This window comes from Paroedura picta, chromosome 16 (assembly GCF_049243985.1).
Source record: "Paroedura picta isolate Pp20150507F chromosome 16, Ppicta_v3.0, whole genome shotgun sequence".
Lineage (NCBI taxonomy): Eukaryota > Metazoa > Chordata > Lepidosauria > Squamata > Gekkonidae > Paroedura > Paroedura picta.
In genome coordinates this window covers 26,220,868-26,244,469 of record NC_135384.1, presented here as the reverse complement: position 1 = coordinate 26,244,469, position 23,602 = coordinate 26,220,868, and the positions used below count along the sequence as shown (strand labels likewise).

The 23,602-nt window shown below is 44.5% G+C and overlaps 1 protein-coding gene across 1 annotated transcript; it reads right to left on the bottom strand.

Moving 5' to 3' along the window:
• Nucleotides 1-3,467: 3,467 nt before the first annotated feature.
• LOC143825519 (uncharacterized) lies at nt 3,468-11,324 on the bottom strand. The gene is made up of 8 exons (XM_077313546.1): nt 10,563-11,324; nt 9,019-9,101; nt 7,518-7,674; nt 6,426-6,587; nt 6,050-6,175; nt 5,692-5,915; nt 4,497-4,933; nt 3,468-3,493 (listed from the first exon to the last, which is right to left on the bottom strand). The coding sequence occupies exons 1-8, from the start codon at nt 11,322-11,324 to the stop codon at nt 3,468-3,470; spliced, it is 1,977 nt and encodes a 658-aa protein (XP_077169661.1).
• Between the last annotated feature and the right edge of the window lie 12,278 nt (nt 11,325-23,602).

Here is a 23,602-nt window from a genome sequence, read left to right as displayed (position 1 = left end):
CTTGCCTTAAATTGCCGTCCGGGCTTGTCTCTGAAACATAGAGCAAATGCAATCTAATGTGTGCCACCTGGTGGTGGACAAGATGCTCAGCAGCCACTGCGGAGTGACATAGTAAGGAACGGAAGGTCTGATCCCTCTCTGGCTGGCAGGCAGTAGGATGGGGAGGAGAGGAACCTCTGCAGAGCTCAGCCGGCTCAGCACAAAAGGCCTTCCCTGTAGGTGTCACTCTTGTGTTTCCTTGTTCTGAAACTCGGTTTTCCTGAGGAAGGGCATGAAAGAGTGCAAGGTGAGGGGGGAGATAGATGAACTGACTTCAAGAAAAGAAGGGAAAAGATACGAGAAAAGAAAAGTTCACACGCACACAACCCAGCAAGTTAAAGATTATGCTTTTTAGGTATCCTAATTCAGCTGTTTGCTGCTGCCTGGGATGACTTGCTGCATCTCTATCACGTGCCTCAAAAATTACTGAGGGACAAAAAGTACTAACATATTTTGCAGCTGGGTTTTCCTATGTGAATATGAGTTAGGGTTAGGGTTAAACGAAAAGGTTAAGCGAGGTAGAGTATTGCATTTCGTATGTAAGTTTAAGTTGGATGTAATGTGCCTCCAAAAAACACATGTCCAGCAGTACCTTTAAAACCAATAAAGATTTATTCAAGGCGTGAGATTTAGAGTGTAAGCACTCTGTTCACAGTCTTATTCATGCCTTTGTTTAAAAAGGTGATAAAAGGTTTTTGACCAGGAAGAATCTAGGGGAGGAATCTATAACCTCCAGCACAAAAAAGAAATGTGGTGTGGCATTTTGGGTGAACCTAAGATGGTGTTTAATTAGATTGGAAATCTGACTTTCCTAGAGTACAGAGAAAGGGAAACTTACTGGGAAGGTTTAAATAAACTCTGGAATCCCGGGATTTTCAAGATGTATGGAAATTTCACAATCCTAAATCTTTTGAATGTTCTTTTTATTCCAAAAGACACAATTCATATTCCAGAATAGATAGGGTTTGGATAACGAGCAATTTAATTCCCAGGTTGAACACATTTACATTTTCAGATCATAAGGTAATTTTATTAACTGGGAAAGTCTACAGGGGAAAAAAATTTGAATGGAGAATAAATGAATTTCTCCTGAAGAAACCAGAAATTGTGACACAAGCTAAACTGTTGATTAAGTACTCTCTCCAGACTAACTGGCAAGGTGATATAGAAGCTAAAACAGTACGGGTTGCGGGGAAAGCAGTTGCCAGGGGCTTGTTCATCCAAAGCAATAGTATAGAGAAACAACAAAAGGACTCAGAAAGACTCCTTGACTCCTCCCCTTCCTATGGCAGCCATTTTATTGTTGGCTCCTCCCCTTCCCATGGTAGCCATTTTGTACCTGGCTCCTCCCATTCCTGCAGCAGCCATTTGTAGTTGGCTCCTCCCCTTCCTATGGTATCCATTTTATACTTGGCTCCTCCCGGTCCCATGGCAGCCATTTTGTACTTGGCTCCTCCCTTTCCCTTTTATTGCTTTCCTTTAGCTCTCAGTCTGGTTTTATGAATGAAAGAAACAAGCTGGATGGATGATACTTCTGGAGAGGTGGCAAGTAGGATTGAAAACTGAAGGCTGGAAAATTCCTTGAGGTTTGGAGGTGGTGTTTGAGGAATCTGGGTTTGGGGGAGAGGGAAGGGACCTTAGCAACATACAATCCTATGGAGTCTACCCTACAGAACAACCATTTTATCCAGCAGGGCTGCTCTGTGATCTATTCAACATGCACAGTGGGACTACAGGCATAAAGAAATAAGATCATTATTTTGCATAGGAAATGTGGCGAATTACTAAAAGCCTTGCTGTGTTAACTATGGTGGAAGGTAGAATTAACAATCCAAAGATGGGTCCTCAGTTTCAGGGACAAGCCTGAACTTGTATAGTTTGTATGTAAGTAGTATCTTTCCAAAAACACATTGTCTAGGAGTGGGAGTTATGGTGGCTAAGCAAGGAGTTGAGCTCAGTCTGTATTTAATCGGTGAACCATTCAGACTTGTGGGACCAGGACATAGTGTAAGTGTTCAAATTGCAATCAGCAAGTAATTTAGTGAAGTCAGCCTTGAAGGACTGTTCTTAAGCTGTTTAAGCAGCCGAGTTGTGCCTGTGTGTTCACTAGTAACTTCAAGTAGTCATTGGTGAGGGTGCATGGAATTCTGGGCCATGTGTTCTGGGGAGTCCTGTGTTTAAGGTAGGCTCCTGCCTACTTCCTCTTTCTTCAGGAAGATCAGATCAGTGTGTGTTTCTTTACAGAAGCAAAGTGCAGCCATTAGGTTTAGCTCTCTCCATCTGCTGATGTGTGGCATGTAGTCTGCCTGCAGCCTAGCCACAAGAGGCTTGTAATGTGTTGCTATTGTAACTTCTCTTTGAGCTTTGCACTCAGCTTCAGTAAGCTGACTGAACCAGATGAATATAATATATATTTTGAAAACAAGCTTTCCCAGTAAAGCACTGTGAGCCTGGATTGATGCCTCATCCACAAAGGTAACTAAATAACTGAATGCTTTCAAAATGCTCTGTTACCCTGCAGCTCTATTTCTCTGGAGAGACTCAGAACTGAGCCAAGTCCAAAAATTCCCAGTAGTCTACTGAACATGTTACTACAGTGAAAGAGAAGAAGGTACCCTGATAATGTGGCCCACATTGCCATATTGAGACCCTGAGGACCTTATAGGACATGGAAGTTGTCCATACACAGACTTCCCTGATGTGCATGGATGATCTTATTCATGCATCGTTTTCAGACACCAGGATCCATTATGTTGAGCACAGGAAATTGCCTTATTCTGGTTGATTGGTCCATCGAGGTCAGTATTGTCTACTCCAGGCTTTCTCACCATTAAAATGGTGGGGGGGGGGCAGGTTGATATGTGGCCATGTCAATCCCCCCAATGGCCAATGATGGAACTGAATGGGCAGGAAGGGGGAGGGGCCCTAGGTTAGCATGTACATAGCTGCGCTTCCCAACCGTATTTGGTACGATTGAACATTTCAGGGGTCTCTCAAGGGTAAAAAAAGGCCTAGAAAGTCTGGTCTACTCAGACTGCCAGCAGCTCTCAAGCGGTTGCTCTGCAGAAATAACAGTGACCGGACAAGCAGAATTTTTCTGATTGCATCAAGCAGCAATAGAGCTTTATTAGACAGCCTCCATCAACAGTAGAAGGCCGAGGGGTCAGCCATTCTATGTCACAAGGTCAAGCGAGAAGACGTTCTGCTACAAAGAACATTACAGAATGGAAGAAACTAGCAGGGTGGGGGATTGGTGGAAGCCGCTGCAATAGACTTCTGTGGAGAGAGGGTGAAGTCAGGTAGCTGGCAAAGAGAATCCTGTCGGTTCAGTGGGTTCGCGTTGCACAGAATGTCAGTGATCGCACTCTTTATCAGCAGAACTACTTGGGGTACGGCTTGGGGTCAGAGCATCTTCATGCGGCAGCTGATTAATCCATGGATTTCCTTCCGTGTCCTGTTGAAAAAAAGGAGAAGAACCAGGGAATAGCCGGGTCATTAAATGCACAAATTCCAAGGATTGTAGCCTGTTGCAAATTACTCTCAGAAAGAAGAAGAGTTGGTTTCTACAGCCCGCTTTTCACAACCTGGATGAGTACCAATGTGTCCGCTTCCCTTCCTCTTGCTGCAATAGGCACCCTGTGAGGGAGGTGGGGCTGAGAGAGCTCTGACAGGACTGCTCAGTCAGAACAGCACTATCAGGGCTGTGCCAAGCCCAAGGTCACCCAGCTGGCTGCATGAGGAAGAGCGGGGAATCAAACCTGGCTCGCCAGATTAGAAGCTGCTGCTCTTAGCCACTATACCGTGGTCTTAGCCACTGCCCCAAAAAGGGTTGTCATACAATGCAGTGGAAAACCATCTGCAAAATAGTAGTGGAGCATGTCTTCTCCACTTCCCCCTTCGCCTAACTTCCTCTTCCTCGTTCTAATCCAATGTAGAAGAAGAACATGTCAAGGTCTAAAAGTATAGGCTTGCAGTCCTGCCTGGAATAGCCCTGGTCTAGCCTTAACATAAGATTAGAAGTGTGTAGGAAAAAGTGGGCACAACTACTCTTAGATGTTCCCATATGGTGACTGTAGGCACATGTACAGTTTGCATGTGCTTAGTAGCCATAGCTAATTTCTGTTTCGAGGAGCTGATGTACAAAGGCAGCTGTGCACAGGTACAACTCCTGCACATACCCAAGATTGACACCTCCCCATCCCCATTGCCTTGACAACAGAACTTTGTCACAATTGATAAATAACAATAGGGTTTAACTGGGGATTTTACTGGCGTTTTTATTGTACTGCTTTGCTGGGTAACCCGCCATGAGCCCGCTTGCCAGGAGTGTCGGGCAACAAATTTAATAAATAAATAGCCTTTGGTAGTTAATGACCCCACTGTTTGAGAAAAGGAGCAATAATGGAAACAATCAAAACTGGGGGGGAGGAGTCGTCTTGCGCTTGGGCCAGCCTTACCTGAGGAATGTGAACTGGAGTAGGATTGAGAATGTGAAGAACTAACGCCTCCTCCTCCTCCTCCAATCTGACTGCTTGATAGTCCTCCACTCATGCCTCCTCCACTCATGCTTCCTCCACCAATTTGGCTACTTCCTCCAGCTGGGCTGCACGATCCCCCGCTGATGCCGCCTCCGCTGATGCCTCCGCTGATGCCTCCTGAACTGCTCATGCCACCTGAACTGCTCATGCCGCCTGAACTGCTCATGCCACCGCCGCTGATGCCGCCTCCTCCAAGCCGGCCTCCTCCGATGCCCATACTTCCTCCTCCCATGCTTCCGCCGCTGATGCCTCCACCGACTATTCTGCCCCCGCCTCCGATGCTTCCTCCTCCGATGCTTCCACCTCCATATCCTCCTCCCATGCTTCCACCTCCATAGCCGACTCCGACGGAGCCACTAAAAAAGGAAAACAGAAACATAAATGGCACAACAAATCCATACAAACAGCACTTGTGGATTAGGGTTGGGAAATACCTGGGGATTTTTTTTTGGCGGGGGGGGGGGGGTGGGCAGGGTGCAAGGTGCAGAGAGGAGGGACTTCGGCCAGGTCTAATGCCATAGAATCTACTCTCAAAGCAGTGACTTTCTCCAGGAGAACAGATCTCCTGGTGCCCCTTAAAAGTTGGGAACCCTCCTTGTTGATTGAGCTTCAACTGCTAAACGTTGTCCATACCCAGTATCTTCACTGAGTCTTGGATAAACGTCTCCCTGCCCACTTAGAGAGTTCAGGCCATTTGTAATAGAAAGGACTCGGTTAAAAGGGCTGATAGTTGGACTCAATATTATCCATTCAACATAGCTGATGAGTTAGATGTATTGTTCTTGTTCCCTACGTTTCATGAGCCTCAAGGGAGGGCGGTATATCAATGTAAAAATAAATAATTTAAAAATATAAAGTAGATTCAGGTGGGTAGCCATGTTGGTCTGAATCAACTGGACCAAATTTGAGTCTAGTGGCGCCTTTATAAAGTACCATCATCATATATTCACTGATCAAGAGAATTTGTTACTTGTTGTCCTCCTTGAGACCTAGCTGCAAAATGATCAGTAAGGTTATAATGGAAACTCTTCAAGTCTAGTCATTGGTGTCTGTGGTTGCACATGTTCAAGCAGCATTTGTGGAGGTTCTCTGTTATGACTTTCTGTCCACCTACATTTCTTGCTGTCCTTCCTCAAGCAGTCGGCGGTACTGAGCGATCTCCTGTTCCAGGCGGGTCTTGATGCCCAGGAGCAATTGATACTCCTGGTTCTGGCTCTCGATCTCGCACCGAATGCTGGCCAGTTCTCCTTCCACCGGCTCAATCAGGGTCTGAATCTGTTGTAGTTGCATATTGTACCGGCGTTCCGTGTCTTCCAGACTGTTTTGCAGAGACTGGATCTGAGGTTCAGAAAGCAACACGTGAGGGAGGAGGCAAATGCAGACAGCAGAGAGGGTCATCCAGGGGGAGGGAACAAGGCAGCCTTGGCAACTGCTGATGGAAAGAAGATACCACTTTCAGTGTCATTGCTTACCATGCTGAGCTGGGATTGCAGTTCAATCTCCAACGTCTGATACTCGCGTCTCAAGTCTGAAACTTGCTGGTTGGTGCTGTCGACCTCAGTGCCAGTTGAGGTGACCTGCTGGCGGACCTCCTCCATCTAAAAATACAATCAAATCAAAGGCACAAATGTCATCCCTGATCTCCAATCATTACCTGGAGGGTGGTGACTCTAGTGCAAAAGGATGAAGTGGCTGGTGTCCCTGCTTCCCTGGTCCCTCCACTCTACCCAAACCAAAGTTTGATACCTATTATTTCTCTGGAGAGCATCAGGTGATCCTTTGGACTGTTACATTGTCCTCTACTTTCCCACCCATTCACCTGGAGAGTGCAGACAAACTTCCATTTACCTTGGTTTCATACCAGTGTTCCACGTCTCTGCGGTTTTGATCAATGATGTTTTCATATTCACACCTGAGCTGATCAAGACGTTGCTTGAGATCCAGGCCAGGAGCAGCGTTCACTTCCACACTGACATCACCACCAGACTGGTGTTGCAGTCCTCTCAGGGCCTGCAGGAAGGGAAAGATAGTATATCATGAAATGAAAGCAACAAATATCTTTTTTTTTTAAATGCATCGTTAATGAAACAATGGCTGGGGGAAAGCAGAACATTAGAAGAGAAAACAGATTCTAGAAGAAACAGACTCTAGAAGAAATAGTCATTCTCTTCCTTCCAACCAGGTAAAGTTGCTGGGTCCCACTTGGCCATTGGCAGTGGATTGGGGGGGGGGGGGGTAATGTTGCTAAATCTAGGTTGAGAAATTCCTGGGGCTTGGGGGGGTGGAGCCTGGAGTGGACAGGGACCTCAGTGGAATACAGTGCTATAGAGTCCACCCAAGCATCTATTTTCTCCAAGGGAACTGTTATTGTTAGTCTGGAATGGCAGGGAAAGATCTGGTAATAGTGTGTGTAGCTCATGCCCTTCTATTTCTTGGCCTCAGACAAGGTTTCTAAGTCAGGCTTGTTTCCTTTTCTGGGGGAGGAAATATTAATGCACACATTGGCTCTTTGAGTAGCAAGAGACTAAGTGTCTGAGGGGTTGTATCTTCACATCTTCTCAAAAATTGAACCTGCAATTGAAAGACACGACTTCCTTTAATTCAGTGCATTTGTGATCTTTACAAACATTAGTTGCTGCATTTCTTTTCAAAGAAAGTCACTTGGCTGAAATGACATGCAATGAGAACCCTAAAAGCATTTATGTGCCTATGAGCACAGATGTATATTGATCCCAGATTGCGGGGCGGGGCTGTGACTCAGTGATATCTGATTGGCCTGCAGAAGGTCCCAGGTCCAATCCCTGACACCATGGGTGATGTGGAGCTTCATGTTTTCATGTGGACCCACACTGGGTAATAATTACCCACACTGGAGAGAGATTCACAGGAGATTCAAAATACTGAATCTTCTTGAGCTTCTTTTTCTTCTTGAGCTCTTACCTCCTCGTGGTTCTTCTTGAGGCAGATCAGTTCTTCTCTAAGAGACTCAAACTGCATCTCCAGATCAGACCTGCTCATAGTCAGCTGGTCCAACAGAGGACGCAGTCCATTGATATCGGCCTCCACATTCTGACGGAGACCACTTTCAGTTTGGTACCTACTCCACAAAGAAGGGGGGAAATGGAAAGGAAGAACCATTACTGAGTGTCTTCATGAACTTTATCTCTGTTATATTACTGTGACTCTTGCTTCACATATAATCGGTTCATTTTTTTTTCTTAGTGTATTCTCAAAACCGTTGATTCACATGACCTTTTCAGTATGTTTAAATCGAAACCAGTTGACTTGCCAGGGGCTCTATGAATATTCAGGTGGCTTTCAGAATGCCTGGTTCAATTTGCTTCTGGGATATTTTTTTTTCCCCTGTTACACTCTGAATAGGTGGAGAAGCATCTGAAGACCATTTTACTCATCCACTGAAAAAATACATTTGCGTTAACTTATAAAACTGGCTGTGCAAGTCACTTATTTATTTGTTTGTTTATTATTGGATTTCTAACTTGTCACTATCGGCAAGCTATAAAGTGGCAAAATTCCAACATGATTAAAACCAACCTTAGCTCAGTGGCGAATTGAAATCCACCCCCACCCACTCAACAACCACCCACCCAGTGCCTCAGGGGCGTGGGGAAGCCTGCTGTTCTAGTTAAGAATGAAGAGGGGGCCCTGATCTTCATTGCTCTGGCCTCAACCAAAGACTTGGCGGAAGGGCTCCATCTTGCAGGTTCTACAGAGCCAAGAACGTTCCTAGGGGGGCTGTTATCTAATACAGGGGTAGTCCACCTGTGGTCCTCCAGATGTTCATGGACTACAATTGCTGGCAGGGGCTCATGGGAATTGCAGTCCATGAACATCTGGAGGACCACAGGTTGACTACCCCTGATCTAATAGGATGAAATCCCAGTAGGCATTGCTTTCAACCATTTCATTATCGGCTTTGGCTTTGTAGTCCACATGTTCTCGAACACTTTTGTAGGAGGAAGGCCCACTGGAATTGGGCTTCAGATTGCACCATTAGCCACTTATATGCTTCCCTTTAAAGAATTAATTTCTGAAATGAAACGGGCCAAGGCTACGATCTGAAGGAGAAGGGGAAAATTCCAACCTTGGTTGAAGGATTTTTGGGGCCCATAGCACCAGAGCCAGGTAAATGATTTGTGGAGCTTTAGCAGAGCATAACTGGAACTGTCACTTGTGTTATAACAGCAGGGTGCCCTTCCTAGGGATAATTTGAACTTTGGAAGCAACTAACAGCTCTCCCCCCCCCCCCCCCCAGGCTCTGGTGGTCCACCAGGCGTATAAGTATAAAGACCTTCTACGAATCACAGTGTGATGGCCCCCTTAACCAAAAGGCACTGCGGGATCTCTGGAACTATGGGGCTCGTGGCACATCCTACATGTGCTACTAGGATAAATCACCTCTGAGAAATTCTATACTCACTTTAGCTTAAAATCTTCAGCAGTCATCCTGGTGTTATCAATATTGAGCAGGATTTTGTTGTAATCATTGGTTTCAGTAACCAGCTGGAAGACAAGAAGGGAGATGGTTGGCCTTCAATACCTTTGGCTGCTCCTAGGTGGCCACAGCAAAGCAGAATACCATAGAGATGTACACTGGCCTCTCTGCTAGGAACCTCACATTTGACATCCATCTGTTTGCACTGGTGGGCGAGGGCAAGAGGACATGGTGCATACTATGGGTGTATATTTGTACACTTACAATTGTGTAACATGGGTTGATGGGCTGCTTCGATGAAGCATTGTAAGGGCTGGAGGATCTTTCTGTAGCCTTATTTACTGATGTGGATGGCTCGTTTTAGACATAAGCAATGATTTCTTCCTGCTAGAAATTATGGAACTTTCCCAGGCTCATCATGGCTCATAGTCCACACCTTGTAGAAAGGCGGGTCAGAATTACTATTGCCTGTGATGTCCTAGCTTGGGGTAATTGGGTGGAGACTGGAAAGACTGTATATCGTATGCTAACTCCAAATTTCTTCATTTGGACTTACCAACCTTGGCATGCATGTGGAGAAATAATTGTCCATGGTTGTTGTTTTTTTAAGCAATTAATTGTATTTCTCAATCCCTGAACAAGTCCATTTCGCTATTATCAAAATCAGGTATCCCAAAATAAGACTGGGACATTGTGGATTCAATGTATCACATCACATAATATCACAATAGCCTTAGCTCACAGAAACAGCAGGTGAGTCTTTTACCACTTGAGATTGCAAGAGAGAACTCATTAGAAGTGAGGTTCTATCATATGAAGTGTACTTGCATATAGATGTCAGGGGTGTCCTACAGGTGGACTTCCTGATGTCACCTGAGTGTCACTGTGTGACACAGAATGTTGGACTGGACGGGCCACTGCCCTGATCCAACATGGCTTCCCTTATGTTCTTATTGTGTCACATCAGTTTCATTCCATCTGAAGCAATGCACCTAAGACACAGGCTTGCTTTCTCATTTTCTGTTTGTGAAAATGAGGCCTTTATTAGGCTGTATCAGTGCAATGGACAAAATTAGTGGCTATTAGACCTAGTAGCTCAGATTGAAGGGCATGCTAGCATTTTGAGAGTAGATTGGACAGAGAATGTGTGTGCTTTCCCCCAGTTTCTACCAGCTTCACTGCAAATCCCACATAAAACACTAGATGCTCATGTTTTTCTCTATCATTGCCTCTTTTTAGTGTACAGTGAATCACCCGAAAAATGCTCAATCAAATATAGTTTTAAATCACGCCATTCCGTCAGACACAATGGCCTCAGCATACAATTACTATCTAAGCTTTTCATTATTTTCTTATGAATGAAAAAGTATGTTTTTTTCTTAAAATACCTGCACTATTTACCAAGCACTGAATATGAGCACATTCTACTGTACATTCAGTTATGCCAATTCAATGTCGTTCAGTTTAACGTCACAGTGAAGACCAAATATCTAACGTTCTGGAGTAACTGTTAAAGCAGTATCATCTACCTCATTGTAGAGCTGATCGATTTGTTGATAGTAGCCACTGTAGTCTCTTGGTCCGTCAGTTTGTCCATGTTTCTGGTACCAGTCTCTGATTAAGATCTCCAGCTGGTTGTTTTCATCTTCCAGGCCTTTGACTTTGTCCATGTAAGAAGCCAGGCGGTCATTAAGGTTCTGCATGGTTGACTTTTCATTGTTGGAGAGGAGGCCACTGTCTCCAAAGCCAGCTCCACCAAAACTGCCACTACTGAATCCTCCGCCACTCATGCTACCGCCGCCAAAGCCACCGCCAAGGCCACCACCACCCATGCCATAACCACCACCACCACCATAGCCAAGACCACCACCATAACCTAGTCCACCACCATAGCCAGCTCCACCTCCATAGCTGCTTCCACCTCCATAGGTGCCACCATAGCAGATTCTTCCTCTGCTTATCCTTCCGCAGCTGCCACTGCTGAATCCACTGCCTCCTCCATAGGTTCTGGAACCGCCACCAAAGCTCCTTCCAGAATATCCTCTTGAGGATCCTGAGGATGAGCCCCTAACTTTGATACTTCCACCACCTCCGCTGCTGATGCCGCCGCCACCAACACTTCCACCACCAATGCAAGTTCCGCCACTCACGCCACCACTTCCGCTGCTGATGCCGCCGCCACCAACGCTCCCACCACCAATGCAAGTTCCGCCGCTTACGGTTCCACCACCACTACTTATGCTAACTCTGCCACCACTGCCCTTTGAGGATCCTTTGACACCGTAACTCATTATGAAAGATGTTTAGAATCCAAAACCCACAAAAGCCCCAGTTCAGCCGTACAGCCTGGAATTTGGGATCAGACTGCAAATGCTCGCTCCCAGCTGATCCTTATTATACTCTTCATCATGGGAGTTGCCACTAAGGGTGTTCCTGGTCCTTCCCAATGTGTTGGCCAATCCTATTGTTTGTGCCAAAATGATTTGCCAAAGGGAGTTTTCTTCTACGTTATCAAAGGCAATCAATGACATGCCCGTGTTTTGTCACTCTCAAGGAGTTTGAGTTCAGACAACGCATTGGGGCAAGAGAAATAGACGTGCATCTCCACTTTCCCCTGTCCTTTCACCTTGCATGCTCAAGGTGTAAAACTTTTCATTTCCAGCATTTCAATGCATTGTTCCTAAGACTCAGGTAGGAAAGAAAAACACACAACAAACTCTCTGTAATAAAAAGGAAGGAGAAAATAAAGGTAAAAGGTAAAGGTATCCCCTGTGCAAGCAACAGGTTATGTCTGACCCTTGGGGTGACTCCCTCCAGCGTTTTCATGGCAGACTCAATACGGGGTGGTTTGCCAGTGCCTTCCCCAGTCATTACCGTTTACCCCCCAGCAAGCTGGGTACTCATTTTACCGACCTCGGAAGGATGGAAGGCTGAGTCAACCTTGAGCCGGCTGCTGGGATCGAACTCCCAGCCTCATGGGCAGAGCTTTCAGACTGCATGTCTGCTGCCTTACCACTCTGCGCCACCAGAAGCTCTTAAGGAGAAAATAAGACCTCTCTTATTCCGTTCTGTTAGAAAGAACAACTTTCGTAATTCTCTCACTCCCCCCAGTTGATTTGCTTATGTATGTGATTTGTATTCACCTTGGAAGAAGGCCATTGCAACCAGCTTTCCACTCCAAAATTCAGAACCTCATCTAAAAACATCTAGAACTCAGGAAAGAGCATATGACAAACTTCTGAGTGATTATTCACACGTTAATTGTGGAAGGATGTGACCCCGTGGCAAGGAAAAATAGGGAAGGAAAATAGTCTGATAGTTGGTTAAGCTGTACCAATTAGGCATTGTGCACAGAGGGTTCGGGAAAATTTGACTCAGCATGGGAAGCAAGAATAAAGCAGAGCGAGGATGCATTTTTAATTAACATGGGAGCTTGGCTGGTTGTTCTCTTTGTTTGGGTGGCGGTTAACGCATACAAAATTAAAAGAAAATCGTGAAGCGGAAATCATGTTTGTCCTTTTAAGATGCGAAATTTAGCTTAGGCATATTCTTACAATGGACTCTTCTGAACACAGGGCAGGCTGTTTTCAATTAAACAGGAGAATGTATAGAAGATGCACATTTCACAGATCTCCTGCCATATCTATTCCAACCAAAATCAAGCAGGTAGCTACAGAAGCCTGTGCCTTCTCCATGGCAGTGGATGGAACACACTTCACCGGGAGGTTACTCTTATGCCACCTCGGCTGACTTAGCCAAGTGAAGATATTTTTATTTCAGTTAGCTTTCTCTTGGGTTCTTTGCTCTCCCTCTGGATTCAGTCAGAAAATCCTTTGATGCTCCAGTTTCTGTTATCATGATGCTTTGAGAGCTGATGATCTTAATGACACAAGAATTCTTACTGAGTTTTGTTGTGAGTGCAACACATGATGAGGGCTTGTAACATGATTGCCCTTACACTTTTTGCACGATGGGACTTTATAGTATCACAGAATCGCCGTCTTACATTTTGATTTGCTGATTGTTCTCCGCCTTGGACACCTCTGTTGGAAAGACTGAGCATTTAACATTTCTGAGCCTTTAATGTTTCTAAGCAAACAAAACTCTGTTCTTGCAGCCGAGTCAATGATATTCCCTGACTGCAGTTCACCATAGTCTAATACGAAGTGAAAGATTTATCACTAGTCTGTACCAAGAGGACATTGCTGCTGTAGTACCAATAGCCTGTCATGCAAACACCTGCTGCAGGTTGTACTTTGCTTTATTTTTTAAAAAGAACTGCTTTTTAATCATTCCTAATTTATACAGCACTTTTAATTAGCATTATGGAAGCCTACGGCATCAAATTTTACAATCTTTAGTTTGATTATTTTCCAGTAGTCTTAGGGCGTTGTGGGAGATGCAGGACATGCATAATTCAGAGCTGGATCTCTCAGCTCCAAGTTTAAAAATGATCCCATTCTTATTATTATTTTTATCATTACCACTAATCCTGAATAAAAACATTTCTATGTCACCTTTCTACCCAACTCAGGGTTCCCGAGATGGCAAACCTTTCAAACATAAGGAGAGCAACCCTAGTTACTCCAGTGTAAGTCCCTTGAGTTCGGTCAATGCTGGAATAAATTTACACAGGACTGTGTTGTAAAACATGGTTTAAAATACAAATATCTTTAAAATAATGATTCAATAAAACCTATCAACACATAAGCACACAATCAATGAGGAGGACTAAGAAGAGTTCACAACCAAGTAAGAGCTAGACCAAAGAAAACATCTTCACTTGCTGGTGGAAGACAACGATCGAGGAAAACAGGTAAATTCCACTGGGAAGGCAGTTCCAAGTTTGGTGCTATTATGAAGAAGAAGAAGAGTTGGTTCTTATATGCCGCTTTTCCCTACCCGAAGGAGGCTCAAAGCGGCTTACAGTCGCCTTCCCCTTCCTCTCCCCACAACAGACACCCTGTGGGGTGGGTGAGGCTGAGAGAGCCCTGATATCACTGCTCGGTCAGAACAATTTTATCAGTGCCGTGGCAAGCCCAAGGTCACCCAGCTGGCTTCATGTGGGGGAGCGCAGAATTGAACCTGGCATGCCAGATTAGAAGTCCGCACTCCTAACCACTACACCAAACTGGCTCTTATCAAGAAAGGTCTTTCTTGGGTTTCCACCCATAGACCCTCAGCTAGTGAGGACACCTGAATTAGGGCATCCAAAGTTGACCAGGGTGGATGGATAAATTCCTATGGAAGAAGGCAGTCCTTAAAGTATGCTGGCTCCGAGCTACATAGGGCTTTAACGGTCCATACCAGTACCTTGAAATGGCCTTGTGGTGGGGGCCAAGATCTTATAACCCCAGTCTCAAACCTGGCCTCGACCATACACCTGGTGGAAGAGCTCCATCTGCCAGGCCCTGCGGAACTCAGAGAGTCCTGTTTTGTTGGCCTTCCTGGTATTGAAGTGCTGAGTCAAGCACATTGTGCAAATCTTAAGACTTGAAATGTATAAGATAAGCCAATACAATATTGACTCCCTCTCTCTCTTTATCTCTTGCTCTCCTTCTGTCTTGGAACTTAAAGAAAACAAAATTTGAAAGTGTGCTTGTCTTGACCTACTTGACAACTCCAATCACTGTTATGATCCCTAAAATATCCTCCGGTAGAGAGTCATTTAATAAAGTAATTGTTACCATCTTGAAAACAGGCTCATCCATCCTTCTTGTTACATATCCAAAAACTGTGACTGGTTCAGTCTACCCTCCTAAGCCAAGATGTGAATATTTACCACTTAGTTTTTATCCTTCTCTAATGCAAACTTCCAGGTTTGGCTGTTGTTCAGGCTGAAGTAATAGTGCCAGATGTATAATAAATTAACAGACATACAGCTGTACAGGTCTTTTTGGGTGTTACTGATTTGCGGGAGGGGGGACAACAGGCGCACACAGCCATGTTTCTTTTGTTCTAAGGGCTGTGCCACTAGAAGTAAGATTTAAGCCACTGATAAAAGAAGCAGCATTTTCACCCCATGCGCCACCCACAGCGGGCACACCCAGGGTTTCCTCATCAATCGGCTCGCTTGTGAAGGTGACCCATTGGTCAAAACCTTCCCAAACCTTGTGGATACCCAGACAGTTCCATGTTTGATTCTCATGCGACTACAACATCTGTGGATATTCTAACTGCAGGAATCGTCTTGGTCAAATAACCGTCCTCTTTCCTTTTCATTCATCTGTTTACTCAGGCCAGCCAGTCAGCGTTGGAATATTCCCTGCATGGTCCTTGTTTGGTTCCATTTTGGGCGGGACTCAGATGAACAAAGATGTAATTTTGCAACCACGTCCTCTTGGCTGAAGGTTAAGCAACCTTTTTGAAGTCAAGATGTTCCCTACACATGATGACTATCTCATCGCTTGCTAAGCATAATCACTCCATGGTGACAGTGCTTTCAAGATCACCCGACAATCTCTCCCATCGTCATTCCACAACCCATGGGGGAGGATGTTTTCATCTCTGCTTGGGAAACACGGGCCTCGGCTTTCATCTGTTGCCGTAGATGGGCTTGTGCCCTAATTGACAATTGGGCTTAATAAGTGCAAATAAATTGTTCTCCATCATTCTTCTCCTAAGGGCTGTATTGCACCAAGCAACACTAGGCAGTTCCAAAGCATTCCTTGTAGTGACTGTTTACGGTGTCACCCCAAATCCATTGTTTTTGAGATAGGCTAGACGTGACCAGGCAAAACAGTGGTCTGGTTCTGCCTGTTTACAGGCTCTGAGCCTTGGCTTGCCAACCTCCACGTGGAACATGGGTTACTCCCAGAAGTACAACCAACCTTCAGATTAGAGAGATCAGTTTCCCTTGGAGGTAATGGCTGCTTTGGGAGGTGGACTCTACGACACTGTGCTCTGCTATAGTCACACACATTCTCAAATCCCACCCTCCCCAGGGTCTTGGAGCTGGCAACTTCACCTCAGCAGTCTGCCTCTTCAAACAGGAGGACCTTGAAGGGTTAATTTCTCCCTCCTGCTAACTCTAGGTTGGGAATCTCCTGGAGGGGGGGGTGTTGATGAGGGGCTTCAGCAAGGTATAAAGCCACAGAGTCCAATGTTCCATGCAGTCATTTCCTCCAGGGGAACTGATCTCTGTCACAGGATGATCAGTTAAAACGGATCTCTTCCAACAGGTCGTTGGTTGAGGCCGGGTGGCAAGGATGATCAGGGCCCCTCTATAGGGAGTGATCAGAGCAGCAGTGTTGAAGGCCAACGGCGCCCTCTGTCTTCCTCCCCTCTAGAATAGAATGGTTTCTTTGGGGTGGGCTGTAGTTAGCTATTGTTTTTTGCTGCCACATCTTATCCGCTAATGGGGTTCGCGTATTTTTGTACTGTTTTATTGTGTATAGGGTTTTTTTAATTGGGGTTTTAAGCATTGTAACTCACCTCGAGCCTTCGGGGAGAGACGAATAATAAATTTAATAAATAATAATAATACCAGGGAATCTCCAGCTACCACCGGGAGGTTAGCAACCCTGGAAAAAGGTGGTGCTTTCTGCATACCAAGGTGCAACAAGGAGCTATTTGAAACAGTATGACTCAAGCTGAAAATCTGCCAAGGTCAGGATTTCTTTTGTACCCCTATTTTGGTCTTTGCTGCCTGTTAAAGCTGTTCTTATGTAGCAGTCCTGTCAGGGCTCTCTCCGCCCCACCTACCCAGGGTGTCTGTTGTGGGGAGAGGAAGGGAAGGCAGTTGTTAGCTGCTTTGAGACTACTTTGGGTACAGATAAGCGGGGCATAAAAAACAGCTGTTTTTCTACTCACCATTCACCAACACCTAGCAGATTGTAACGCACATGCAAAGCCTTCCAAATAGCTGCTATCCATAAGCAAACCTGACTCCACCTGCTTCGAGTTCTGTTATGTTTACTTAAATATCATGGGCTGTTTAATAGCAGTGCATGGGTGCACCTGTGCACCACAATCTCCACAATCTTATGGAAGATAGATTAAGGAGGCAAGAAAGCCAAGATCAGCAGTTAAGCTCCAAGGCTTGAAATGACTCACAAAGCCAAAATTCGCTCTCAAATGTTATTCTCACCGTTTGCTTTCTTACTTTTCCTTTACTAAACCCAAAAGATTGCAATTCCCTTTCATTTCTTCCCAAGAGCATGTTCCTGTGTGTTTTTAACTAATTGCTTAGTCTTAAACAATAGGGCCATTCATTAAATGATATTCCACCTTGGGCCATTCGAAATTTGACAAGCAGATTGCATTGATTCTCTTGAATTGCCCTATGAACAGCAGAAAGCCAACCACCAACTGAGCAAGCAGGTGAGGGTTTTCGTTTTGTTTTACACCTGGGTGACAAAGCAAAAGTCTTGTAGCAACCTGCACAATACCGAGCAAATCAGCAAACCCATGGAAACAGCTGGTAGGATCTGGGGAGAAAATTGCACCATTTGATGCTCATTAAAATTTAAGCTCATAGGTTTTAGAACAGCACAAGATATCGCTTAGAACAGCAAGTGTGATGTTCACCACTGTGATAACAGCAAATGGGGCGTGTTCTTTCCCATGGGAGGGTCTGACAATAGGCACCCAAATCTGACCTACAGCAGCCTTTTGTTTTTTGTTTTATTTTTTATTTTAAAAAAGAAATAAAAATATAGTAGAAATATAGGAATGGAACAGGAAAAAGTGATTTTTACATGTAGTTATTCAGAATTTGCTGAGCATTACATAATATATTAAGCAGGTGGGGTGGAAAGGCTCTCCTCTTGTCCTCTTCATAATCTTTACAATAATACTATCTTCAGTTATTATAACCAATTTGTTTTGCCACTATACTATTATTTTAATCAACTCTCCTTTCAGTTATTGGGAAGTTACAAGAAGTTTATTTCAATTCAATATTTAAAACGTGAGAGTTCAGCTGATTGTTCCCAGTAAGCAAACTTCACTGGAGAAAATCTCTTTATTGATGCTACAACAATGCTAACATCTCTAGGTCCTTTGCTAAAACTGCCTTCCCAGAATTCACTACTCTGTGTAACCAACAACTCTTGGGCTGCCCCCGCCTGCCCATTTGAGTGTGAAAACCCTCCAGATGAGACTCCCCTGTCCAGGGTGTCTGTTGTGGGGGAAGGAATGGGAAGGCGACTGTAAGCCGCTTTGAGCCTCCTTCGGGTAGGGAAAAGCGGCATATAAGAACCAACTCTTCTTCTTCTTCTTCCATGCAGGAAGGCACAACTGGGGCCTCCTGTTCCAAGGCCAAGGAGGGAGATAACACTTTCCCAGAGATCAAACTAGCAGAGCTGAAATTCCAGAGCTAGCTAAACTACCCCAACACCTAAGACAATTAATTATGCAAGGCAGAAAAGAAAGCCAAAGAGCAAATGGCAAAAGCACTGATACATGGTTTTGACAAAAAGACTGGATGGAGGAATCAGGAATACTGTGCAAGGAACAAGGGGGTTTCCATCAGGGATATTCTGCAACTGATCATTGTTTAATTTTGACCCACTTGATTAAAAAAAACAACAACCTCCTCAGTAAATAAACATCTGTCTGTTGCCTTTATGGATTTACGTTCAGCATTTGACAGCATAAGGGCTAGACACTTATGTTTATTCTTAATAAGATTAACATTTCTCAACTGTCAGGGTTACTTCATATGGATGCACCGGCGACAAACAGCCATTACTGTAGGGCTTCATTTGATTCTGCTTGCAGTTCTGTCCTGTGGCTTCTGAGCCAGTTTGGTGTAGTGGTTAGGAGTACGGACTTCTAACCTGGCATGCCAGATTCGATTCTGCGCTCCCCCACATGCAGCCAGCTGGGTGACCTTGGGCTCACCACGGCACTGATAAAACTGTTCTGACTGAGCAGTGATATCAGGGCTCTCTCAGCCTCACCCACCACACAGGGTGTCTGTTGTGGGGAGAGGAATGGGAAGGCAACTGTAAACCACTTTGAGCCTCCTTCGGGTAGGGAAAAGCGGCATATAAGAACCAACTCTTCTTCTTCTTCTTCTCTTGGTACTGCAGCTAATTTGTTTCTTTACAATACAGATTAATTTCATAACTGATCATTAGCATGATTATTTTAAAAGCATTTGCCAGCTGTGGAATCCTACTGTAGCTTGGTGGGGAACTGATGGGGCGTCAGTCTGTAGGTGTGGAAGAAGAGCAACAATAGGTGTTCAAGTGCTATATTCCAGCCTTTCAGATTAGTCATTGTTAATTACAGATTGCCAGTTAATACAATCTTGCCTTTACATCATACCCTGTGGCATGCCCTCATCTGAATATTCATGACCACCCTCTTCCATGCCAGTATAAAAGCTGAACCCATCCTGCATACAAAAGGGAGTAAGGCCAGTTTAGACTTTTGCCCTGGGCTCTTCTTCTTCTTCTTCTTCTTCTTCTTCTTCTTCTTCTTCTTCTTCTTCTTCTTCTTCTTCTTCTTCTTCTTCTTCTTCTTCTTCTTCTTCTTCTTCTTCTTCTTCTTCTTCTTCTTCTTCTTCTTCTTCTTCTTCTTCTTCTTCTTCTTCTTCTTCTTCTTCTTCTTCTTCTTCTTCTTCTTCTTCTTCTTCTTCTTCTTCTTCTTCTTCTTCTTCTTCTTCCTCTTCTTCTTCTCCTGTTTCTGTATCTCTTCTCCAGTGGTTTGGGAAGGTTTTGTTACAAGCAAATTACCTTTGGGTTGCAGTCCACCTCAGACAAGTCGTGGGTGTTGTGGCTTTGTGTATGCGTCTTAAACTCCGAAGAACTGAGACTGGATAGTTAATGACTTTTGATTTCAAAATGGGTGAGGCTAAGAGCTAGAGCCAGGAGAGAACCTGGTGAGTCAGGGCCAAAGCCATGGGCTCAGAGTGGAATTTGGCATGTCGGATCTGAAGCTAGGATGGAATCTGATGGATTAGTCCAGTAGTGGCTAGAATCCTGAAGTAAGACTTGGGTCCCTTGCCATAGGAAACTCACTGAGTAACCTTGGTCTTGTCACTGTCCCTCTGAGCTTATCCTGCCATGCAGGCTTGGTGGTAAAATGGAGAGAGAAAGAAGAGCAGACATTGTCCTCTGAGCTCCTTGGAGGAAACAAGAGACCAAATAAGTAGAAGAAGAAGAAGAAGAAGAAGAAGAAGAAGAGTTGGTTCTTATATGCTGCTTTTCCCTACCCGAAGGAGGCTCAAAGCGGCTTACAGTCTCCTTCCCATTCCTCTCCCCCAAAGTAAAGCCCCAAAGATCTGGTGGTTTATGGGTAAAGGTTTGCACCACCTGGACCATGCATGTTCTTCAGGCTCACGTCACTGGGTACCTGGCAGAACATGATTTTATGATCTGACCAGTAAAATACTGGATATGACCAACATTCTTATCCCAGACTGAAAGAGTAGATGCGATTGTTTAGCTGAAGAAGTGGAATAGCTCTTTTTAAGGAGGAGACAGCAGCCAAAACCCGATAACGTGGGAAAGGCTTAAATTGCCTTCTCCAGGTGACAGGGATCCAGCTTGGCTTAAGCCATGGGTTTCCAGCATGGTATCCATCGCCCCCACTGCACCTGCCAACACCTTTTCTGGAACCCATCAAGTGTTTTTAGAAAGTGGGTTGAAGTGGGCAGAACTTCCGACTGGCCACGGGGTATTTGATCAACTGTGCAGATTTTTAAAATGTTATTTTAGCAGCAGCAGCCAGCCCAGCACAAGGATCTTGACTATGTGGCTGAGAGCAAACTGCAGGAGCCACTATACGGACTCCTTCCTGTAGAAGCCATTCTGTGATTGCAACCACTACCCTGTGTCTGAACTTCAGGGATTCCTGCAGGATGAGAAAGGGTGGGAAAGCCCTGGCTTAAGCGATACAAGGATTTGTTCCCCTACTCAGGATTCAAGGATTCATCATGAATATATAACATGTGGGAACTGATATAGAAAGGTAACGTGTAGATTGTGATGAAGAAAAAGTAGCATTTCTGGACAGACTTCTAAAAATTCTCAGCAGTTTGATCTGGACAGGTGTTGATGTTCTGGACTATCATCTTCAGAACAGACTAAACTCTAGACATATTTTAGGATCCAGGTAGGACAAAAAAAGCCTAGACCCTTTTTAGAGGCATAGCTGGATATTCACAGTGAGCAGATATTTGTGTTGTTATTGATGATGATGATAACCTGCCCTTGCTGGACAGGGAACAATATTTTTTAAAATTATGAAACAATATTATAATACTTTATATATTTAAAACATAATGGACACTTTAAAATAGTTCTAACCACTTCTGTCCTTGTAATGGGAGGGTTGGTATAGATCAAATATTCAGGGGCAGGTATAACTTGGCTGGTGTTTTGAACAAGGAGGCCAGAATTTCAGCATTTTTTTAGGCCTCAACCATAGGCGTGGTGGGACAGCCCCCACGGAACTGTCCAAGGTTCTGCAGGCCCTGATCTTGCCAGGGAGAGGTTGAAAGGGGACAGGATTGCTGTCCATATATTTGAAAGGTTATCACTTAGGGAAAGGTCCCTATTGGCAGCAGAGGATAGGACCCAAAGTAATGGATTTAAACTACATGTGGAATGATATCGGCTAAATATAAGGAAAAGAAATTCATTGTAAGAGTAGTTCAGCAGTAGAATAGGCTGCCTAAGGAGGTAATGATGTCCCCACTGGCAGTTTTCAAGCAGAGGCTGGACAGAGACTTATCCTGGATGCTTGAGGCTGATCCTGCATTGAGCAGGGGGTTAGACTAGATGGCCTGTAGAACCCCTTCCAACTCTATGGCTGTATGATTCTAGGGTTCTATTCCACTAGGCCAGGGCCAGGACTGAAAAGACACTGTCAAGGAGTGCTGTACTCAAGATTAAGAGAAAATGAGTTTTGGAAAGACTGACGGAGAATAGCTACAGGAGCACAGCTCTGGGAAATCAGTTTTCAAAAAAGGCATGGAGCATTTTGGTCGGGAAGCAAAGCAGTGCTCTGAGTCAGCTGGGAAGCAGCGGCTGATGGTGACTCTGAAGGTAGATAAAGGAGGAGGCCAAGGGAGAGGCCAGGGAAGGGTTTAGCCGACTGAGGGGTGTATCATGAGCCTGGATCTGATAAGCTTAATTGCAATGTGGCATGCCCTCATTGCCGGTCCCTTTTATTTGTTTTCCTTTTTGAAATCTGGAGCATCCTCTGGGACCAATGAAGTCCTGTTGCAGTTGAGTCTCAGCCTAATTTTTTTTCCTGTCTTCCCTAAGCCCAAGCAGAGGGTGTGTTTGGAGGGAAGATGTGAAGAGGTTCATTTGTCCCACTTTCTCTGTGGTGCCATAAGGAGGAACACCAGCACCACCCAAAAGGGAAGAACAAAGCTGGAAAATATTATTTGGACAAATGTTATTGTAAAAGCTTCCTCCTATGGCCAGCCAGAATCATTGTTACTTGAGTTATTCTGTCTGAGAAGAATTTACATATGCTGAGGGGTGGGAAAAATGAATGAACTCAAGATTCTCCAACACGGATGCAGGTTACAGGCTTCATTCTCCTTTGGGGTCTCTGCGAAACAGCTCTGAGCAAAATTGAGAAATGGCATTGTTTGGAGTAGTGCTGTTACTCAGTGGAAGAGCCTCCTCTCACTGCTCAGTGTATAGCTTGAAAAAACTATGGGCACCCTCATAAAATATAATTTCAAATATCATAAAGCAACACACTACCTGGCCCAAAGTGACATAAACTGAATGTCAGCCAGGGACGAGTCTGGAGAATGTAGTTTAGAATGTGTGGGAAGCAATGGCTGACCCACTAATGACCTCCTCTCTACCCCAGGGAGATGCATAATTTAGGACAATAGGGTTCCCAAGAATCTACTAGCTAATCCCACTAGACTCTTTCCTCACTTCCCTGCACTCATTTATCCTAATTAGACATCACTTAACATTATAACTGAGGTTATGCAAAGTCATTTTCAGTCTGAGAAGGCAGTACTGACTTTTATGAACCAATGGTCTGGTCCAATATAAGGCAGCTTCCTCTGCTCATGTGTTTGCTGTACTTGCTATTATCAGATCTGGAATACGATCCTTGGTGAGATGTAGTATCACAAGATAGTCCAAAGGAATTTCATGCATGGCTTTCTTCTCACACCAGGGAAACTTTAGATCCCCTTTCAATCCATCTTATTATTGTTTTCAGCACTGGAGAAGACATGGTTTTAACCATTCATGTACTGGCTGCCTTGTTTCCTCTCTTTATATCCTGAGCTTCTGACATACGGGCATATCTCAGGAGTGTAAGCAAGGTATGGCAAGGTAAAAATCAAATAATAAATAATAATAAATAGAATGTGACTTTTTCTTTAGCACGTTCTGTCTATCAGTATTCACTAAATGCTGTGGTTCATCATCATTTATTGGCTGTAACTGGTCTAATCCATTTATCATGTGCATTTTAAATTCTCAGCCACTTTGTCAGCCCTTGCCAAGGCAGAAAGGTGGGATATTAATAAATAAAATAAATGACGAAAATAAGGTTTGTGAAACAGAATATCTTCGAAGTCTACAATCTTTGATTGCTTCATGCAGAAGTAAAGCTTTATTAGAGATGCAAG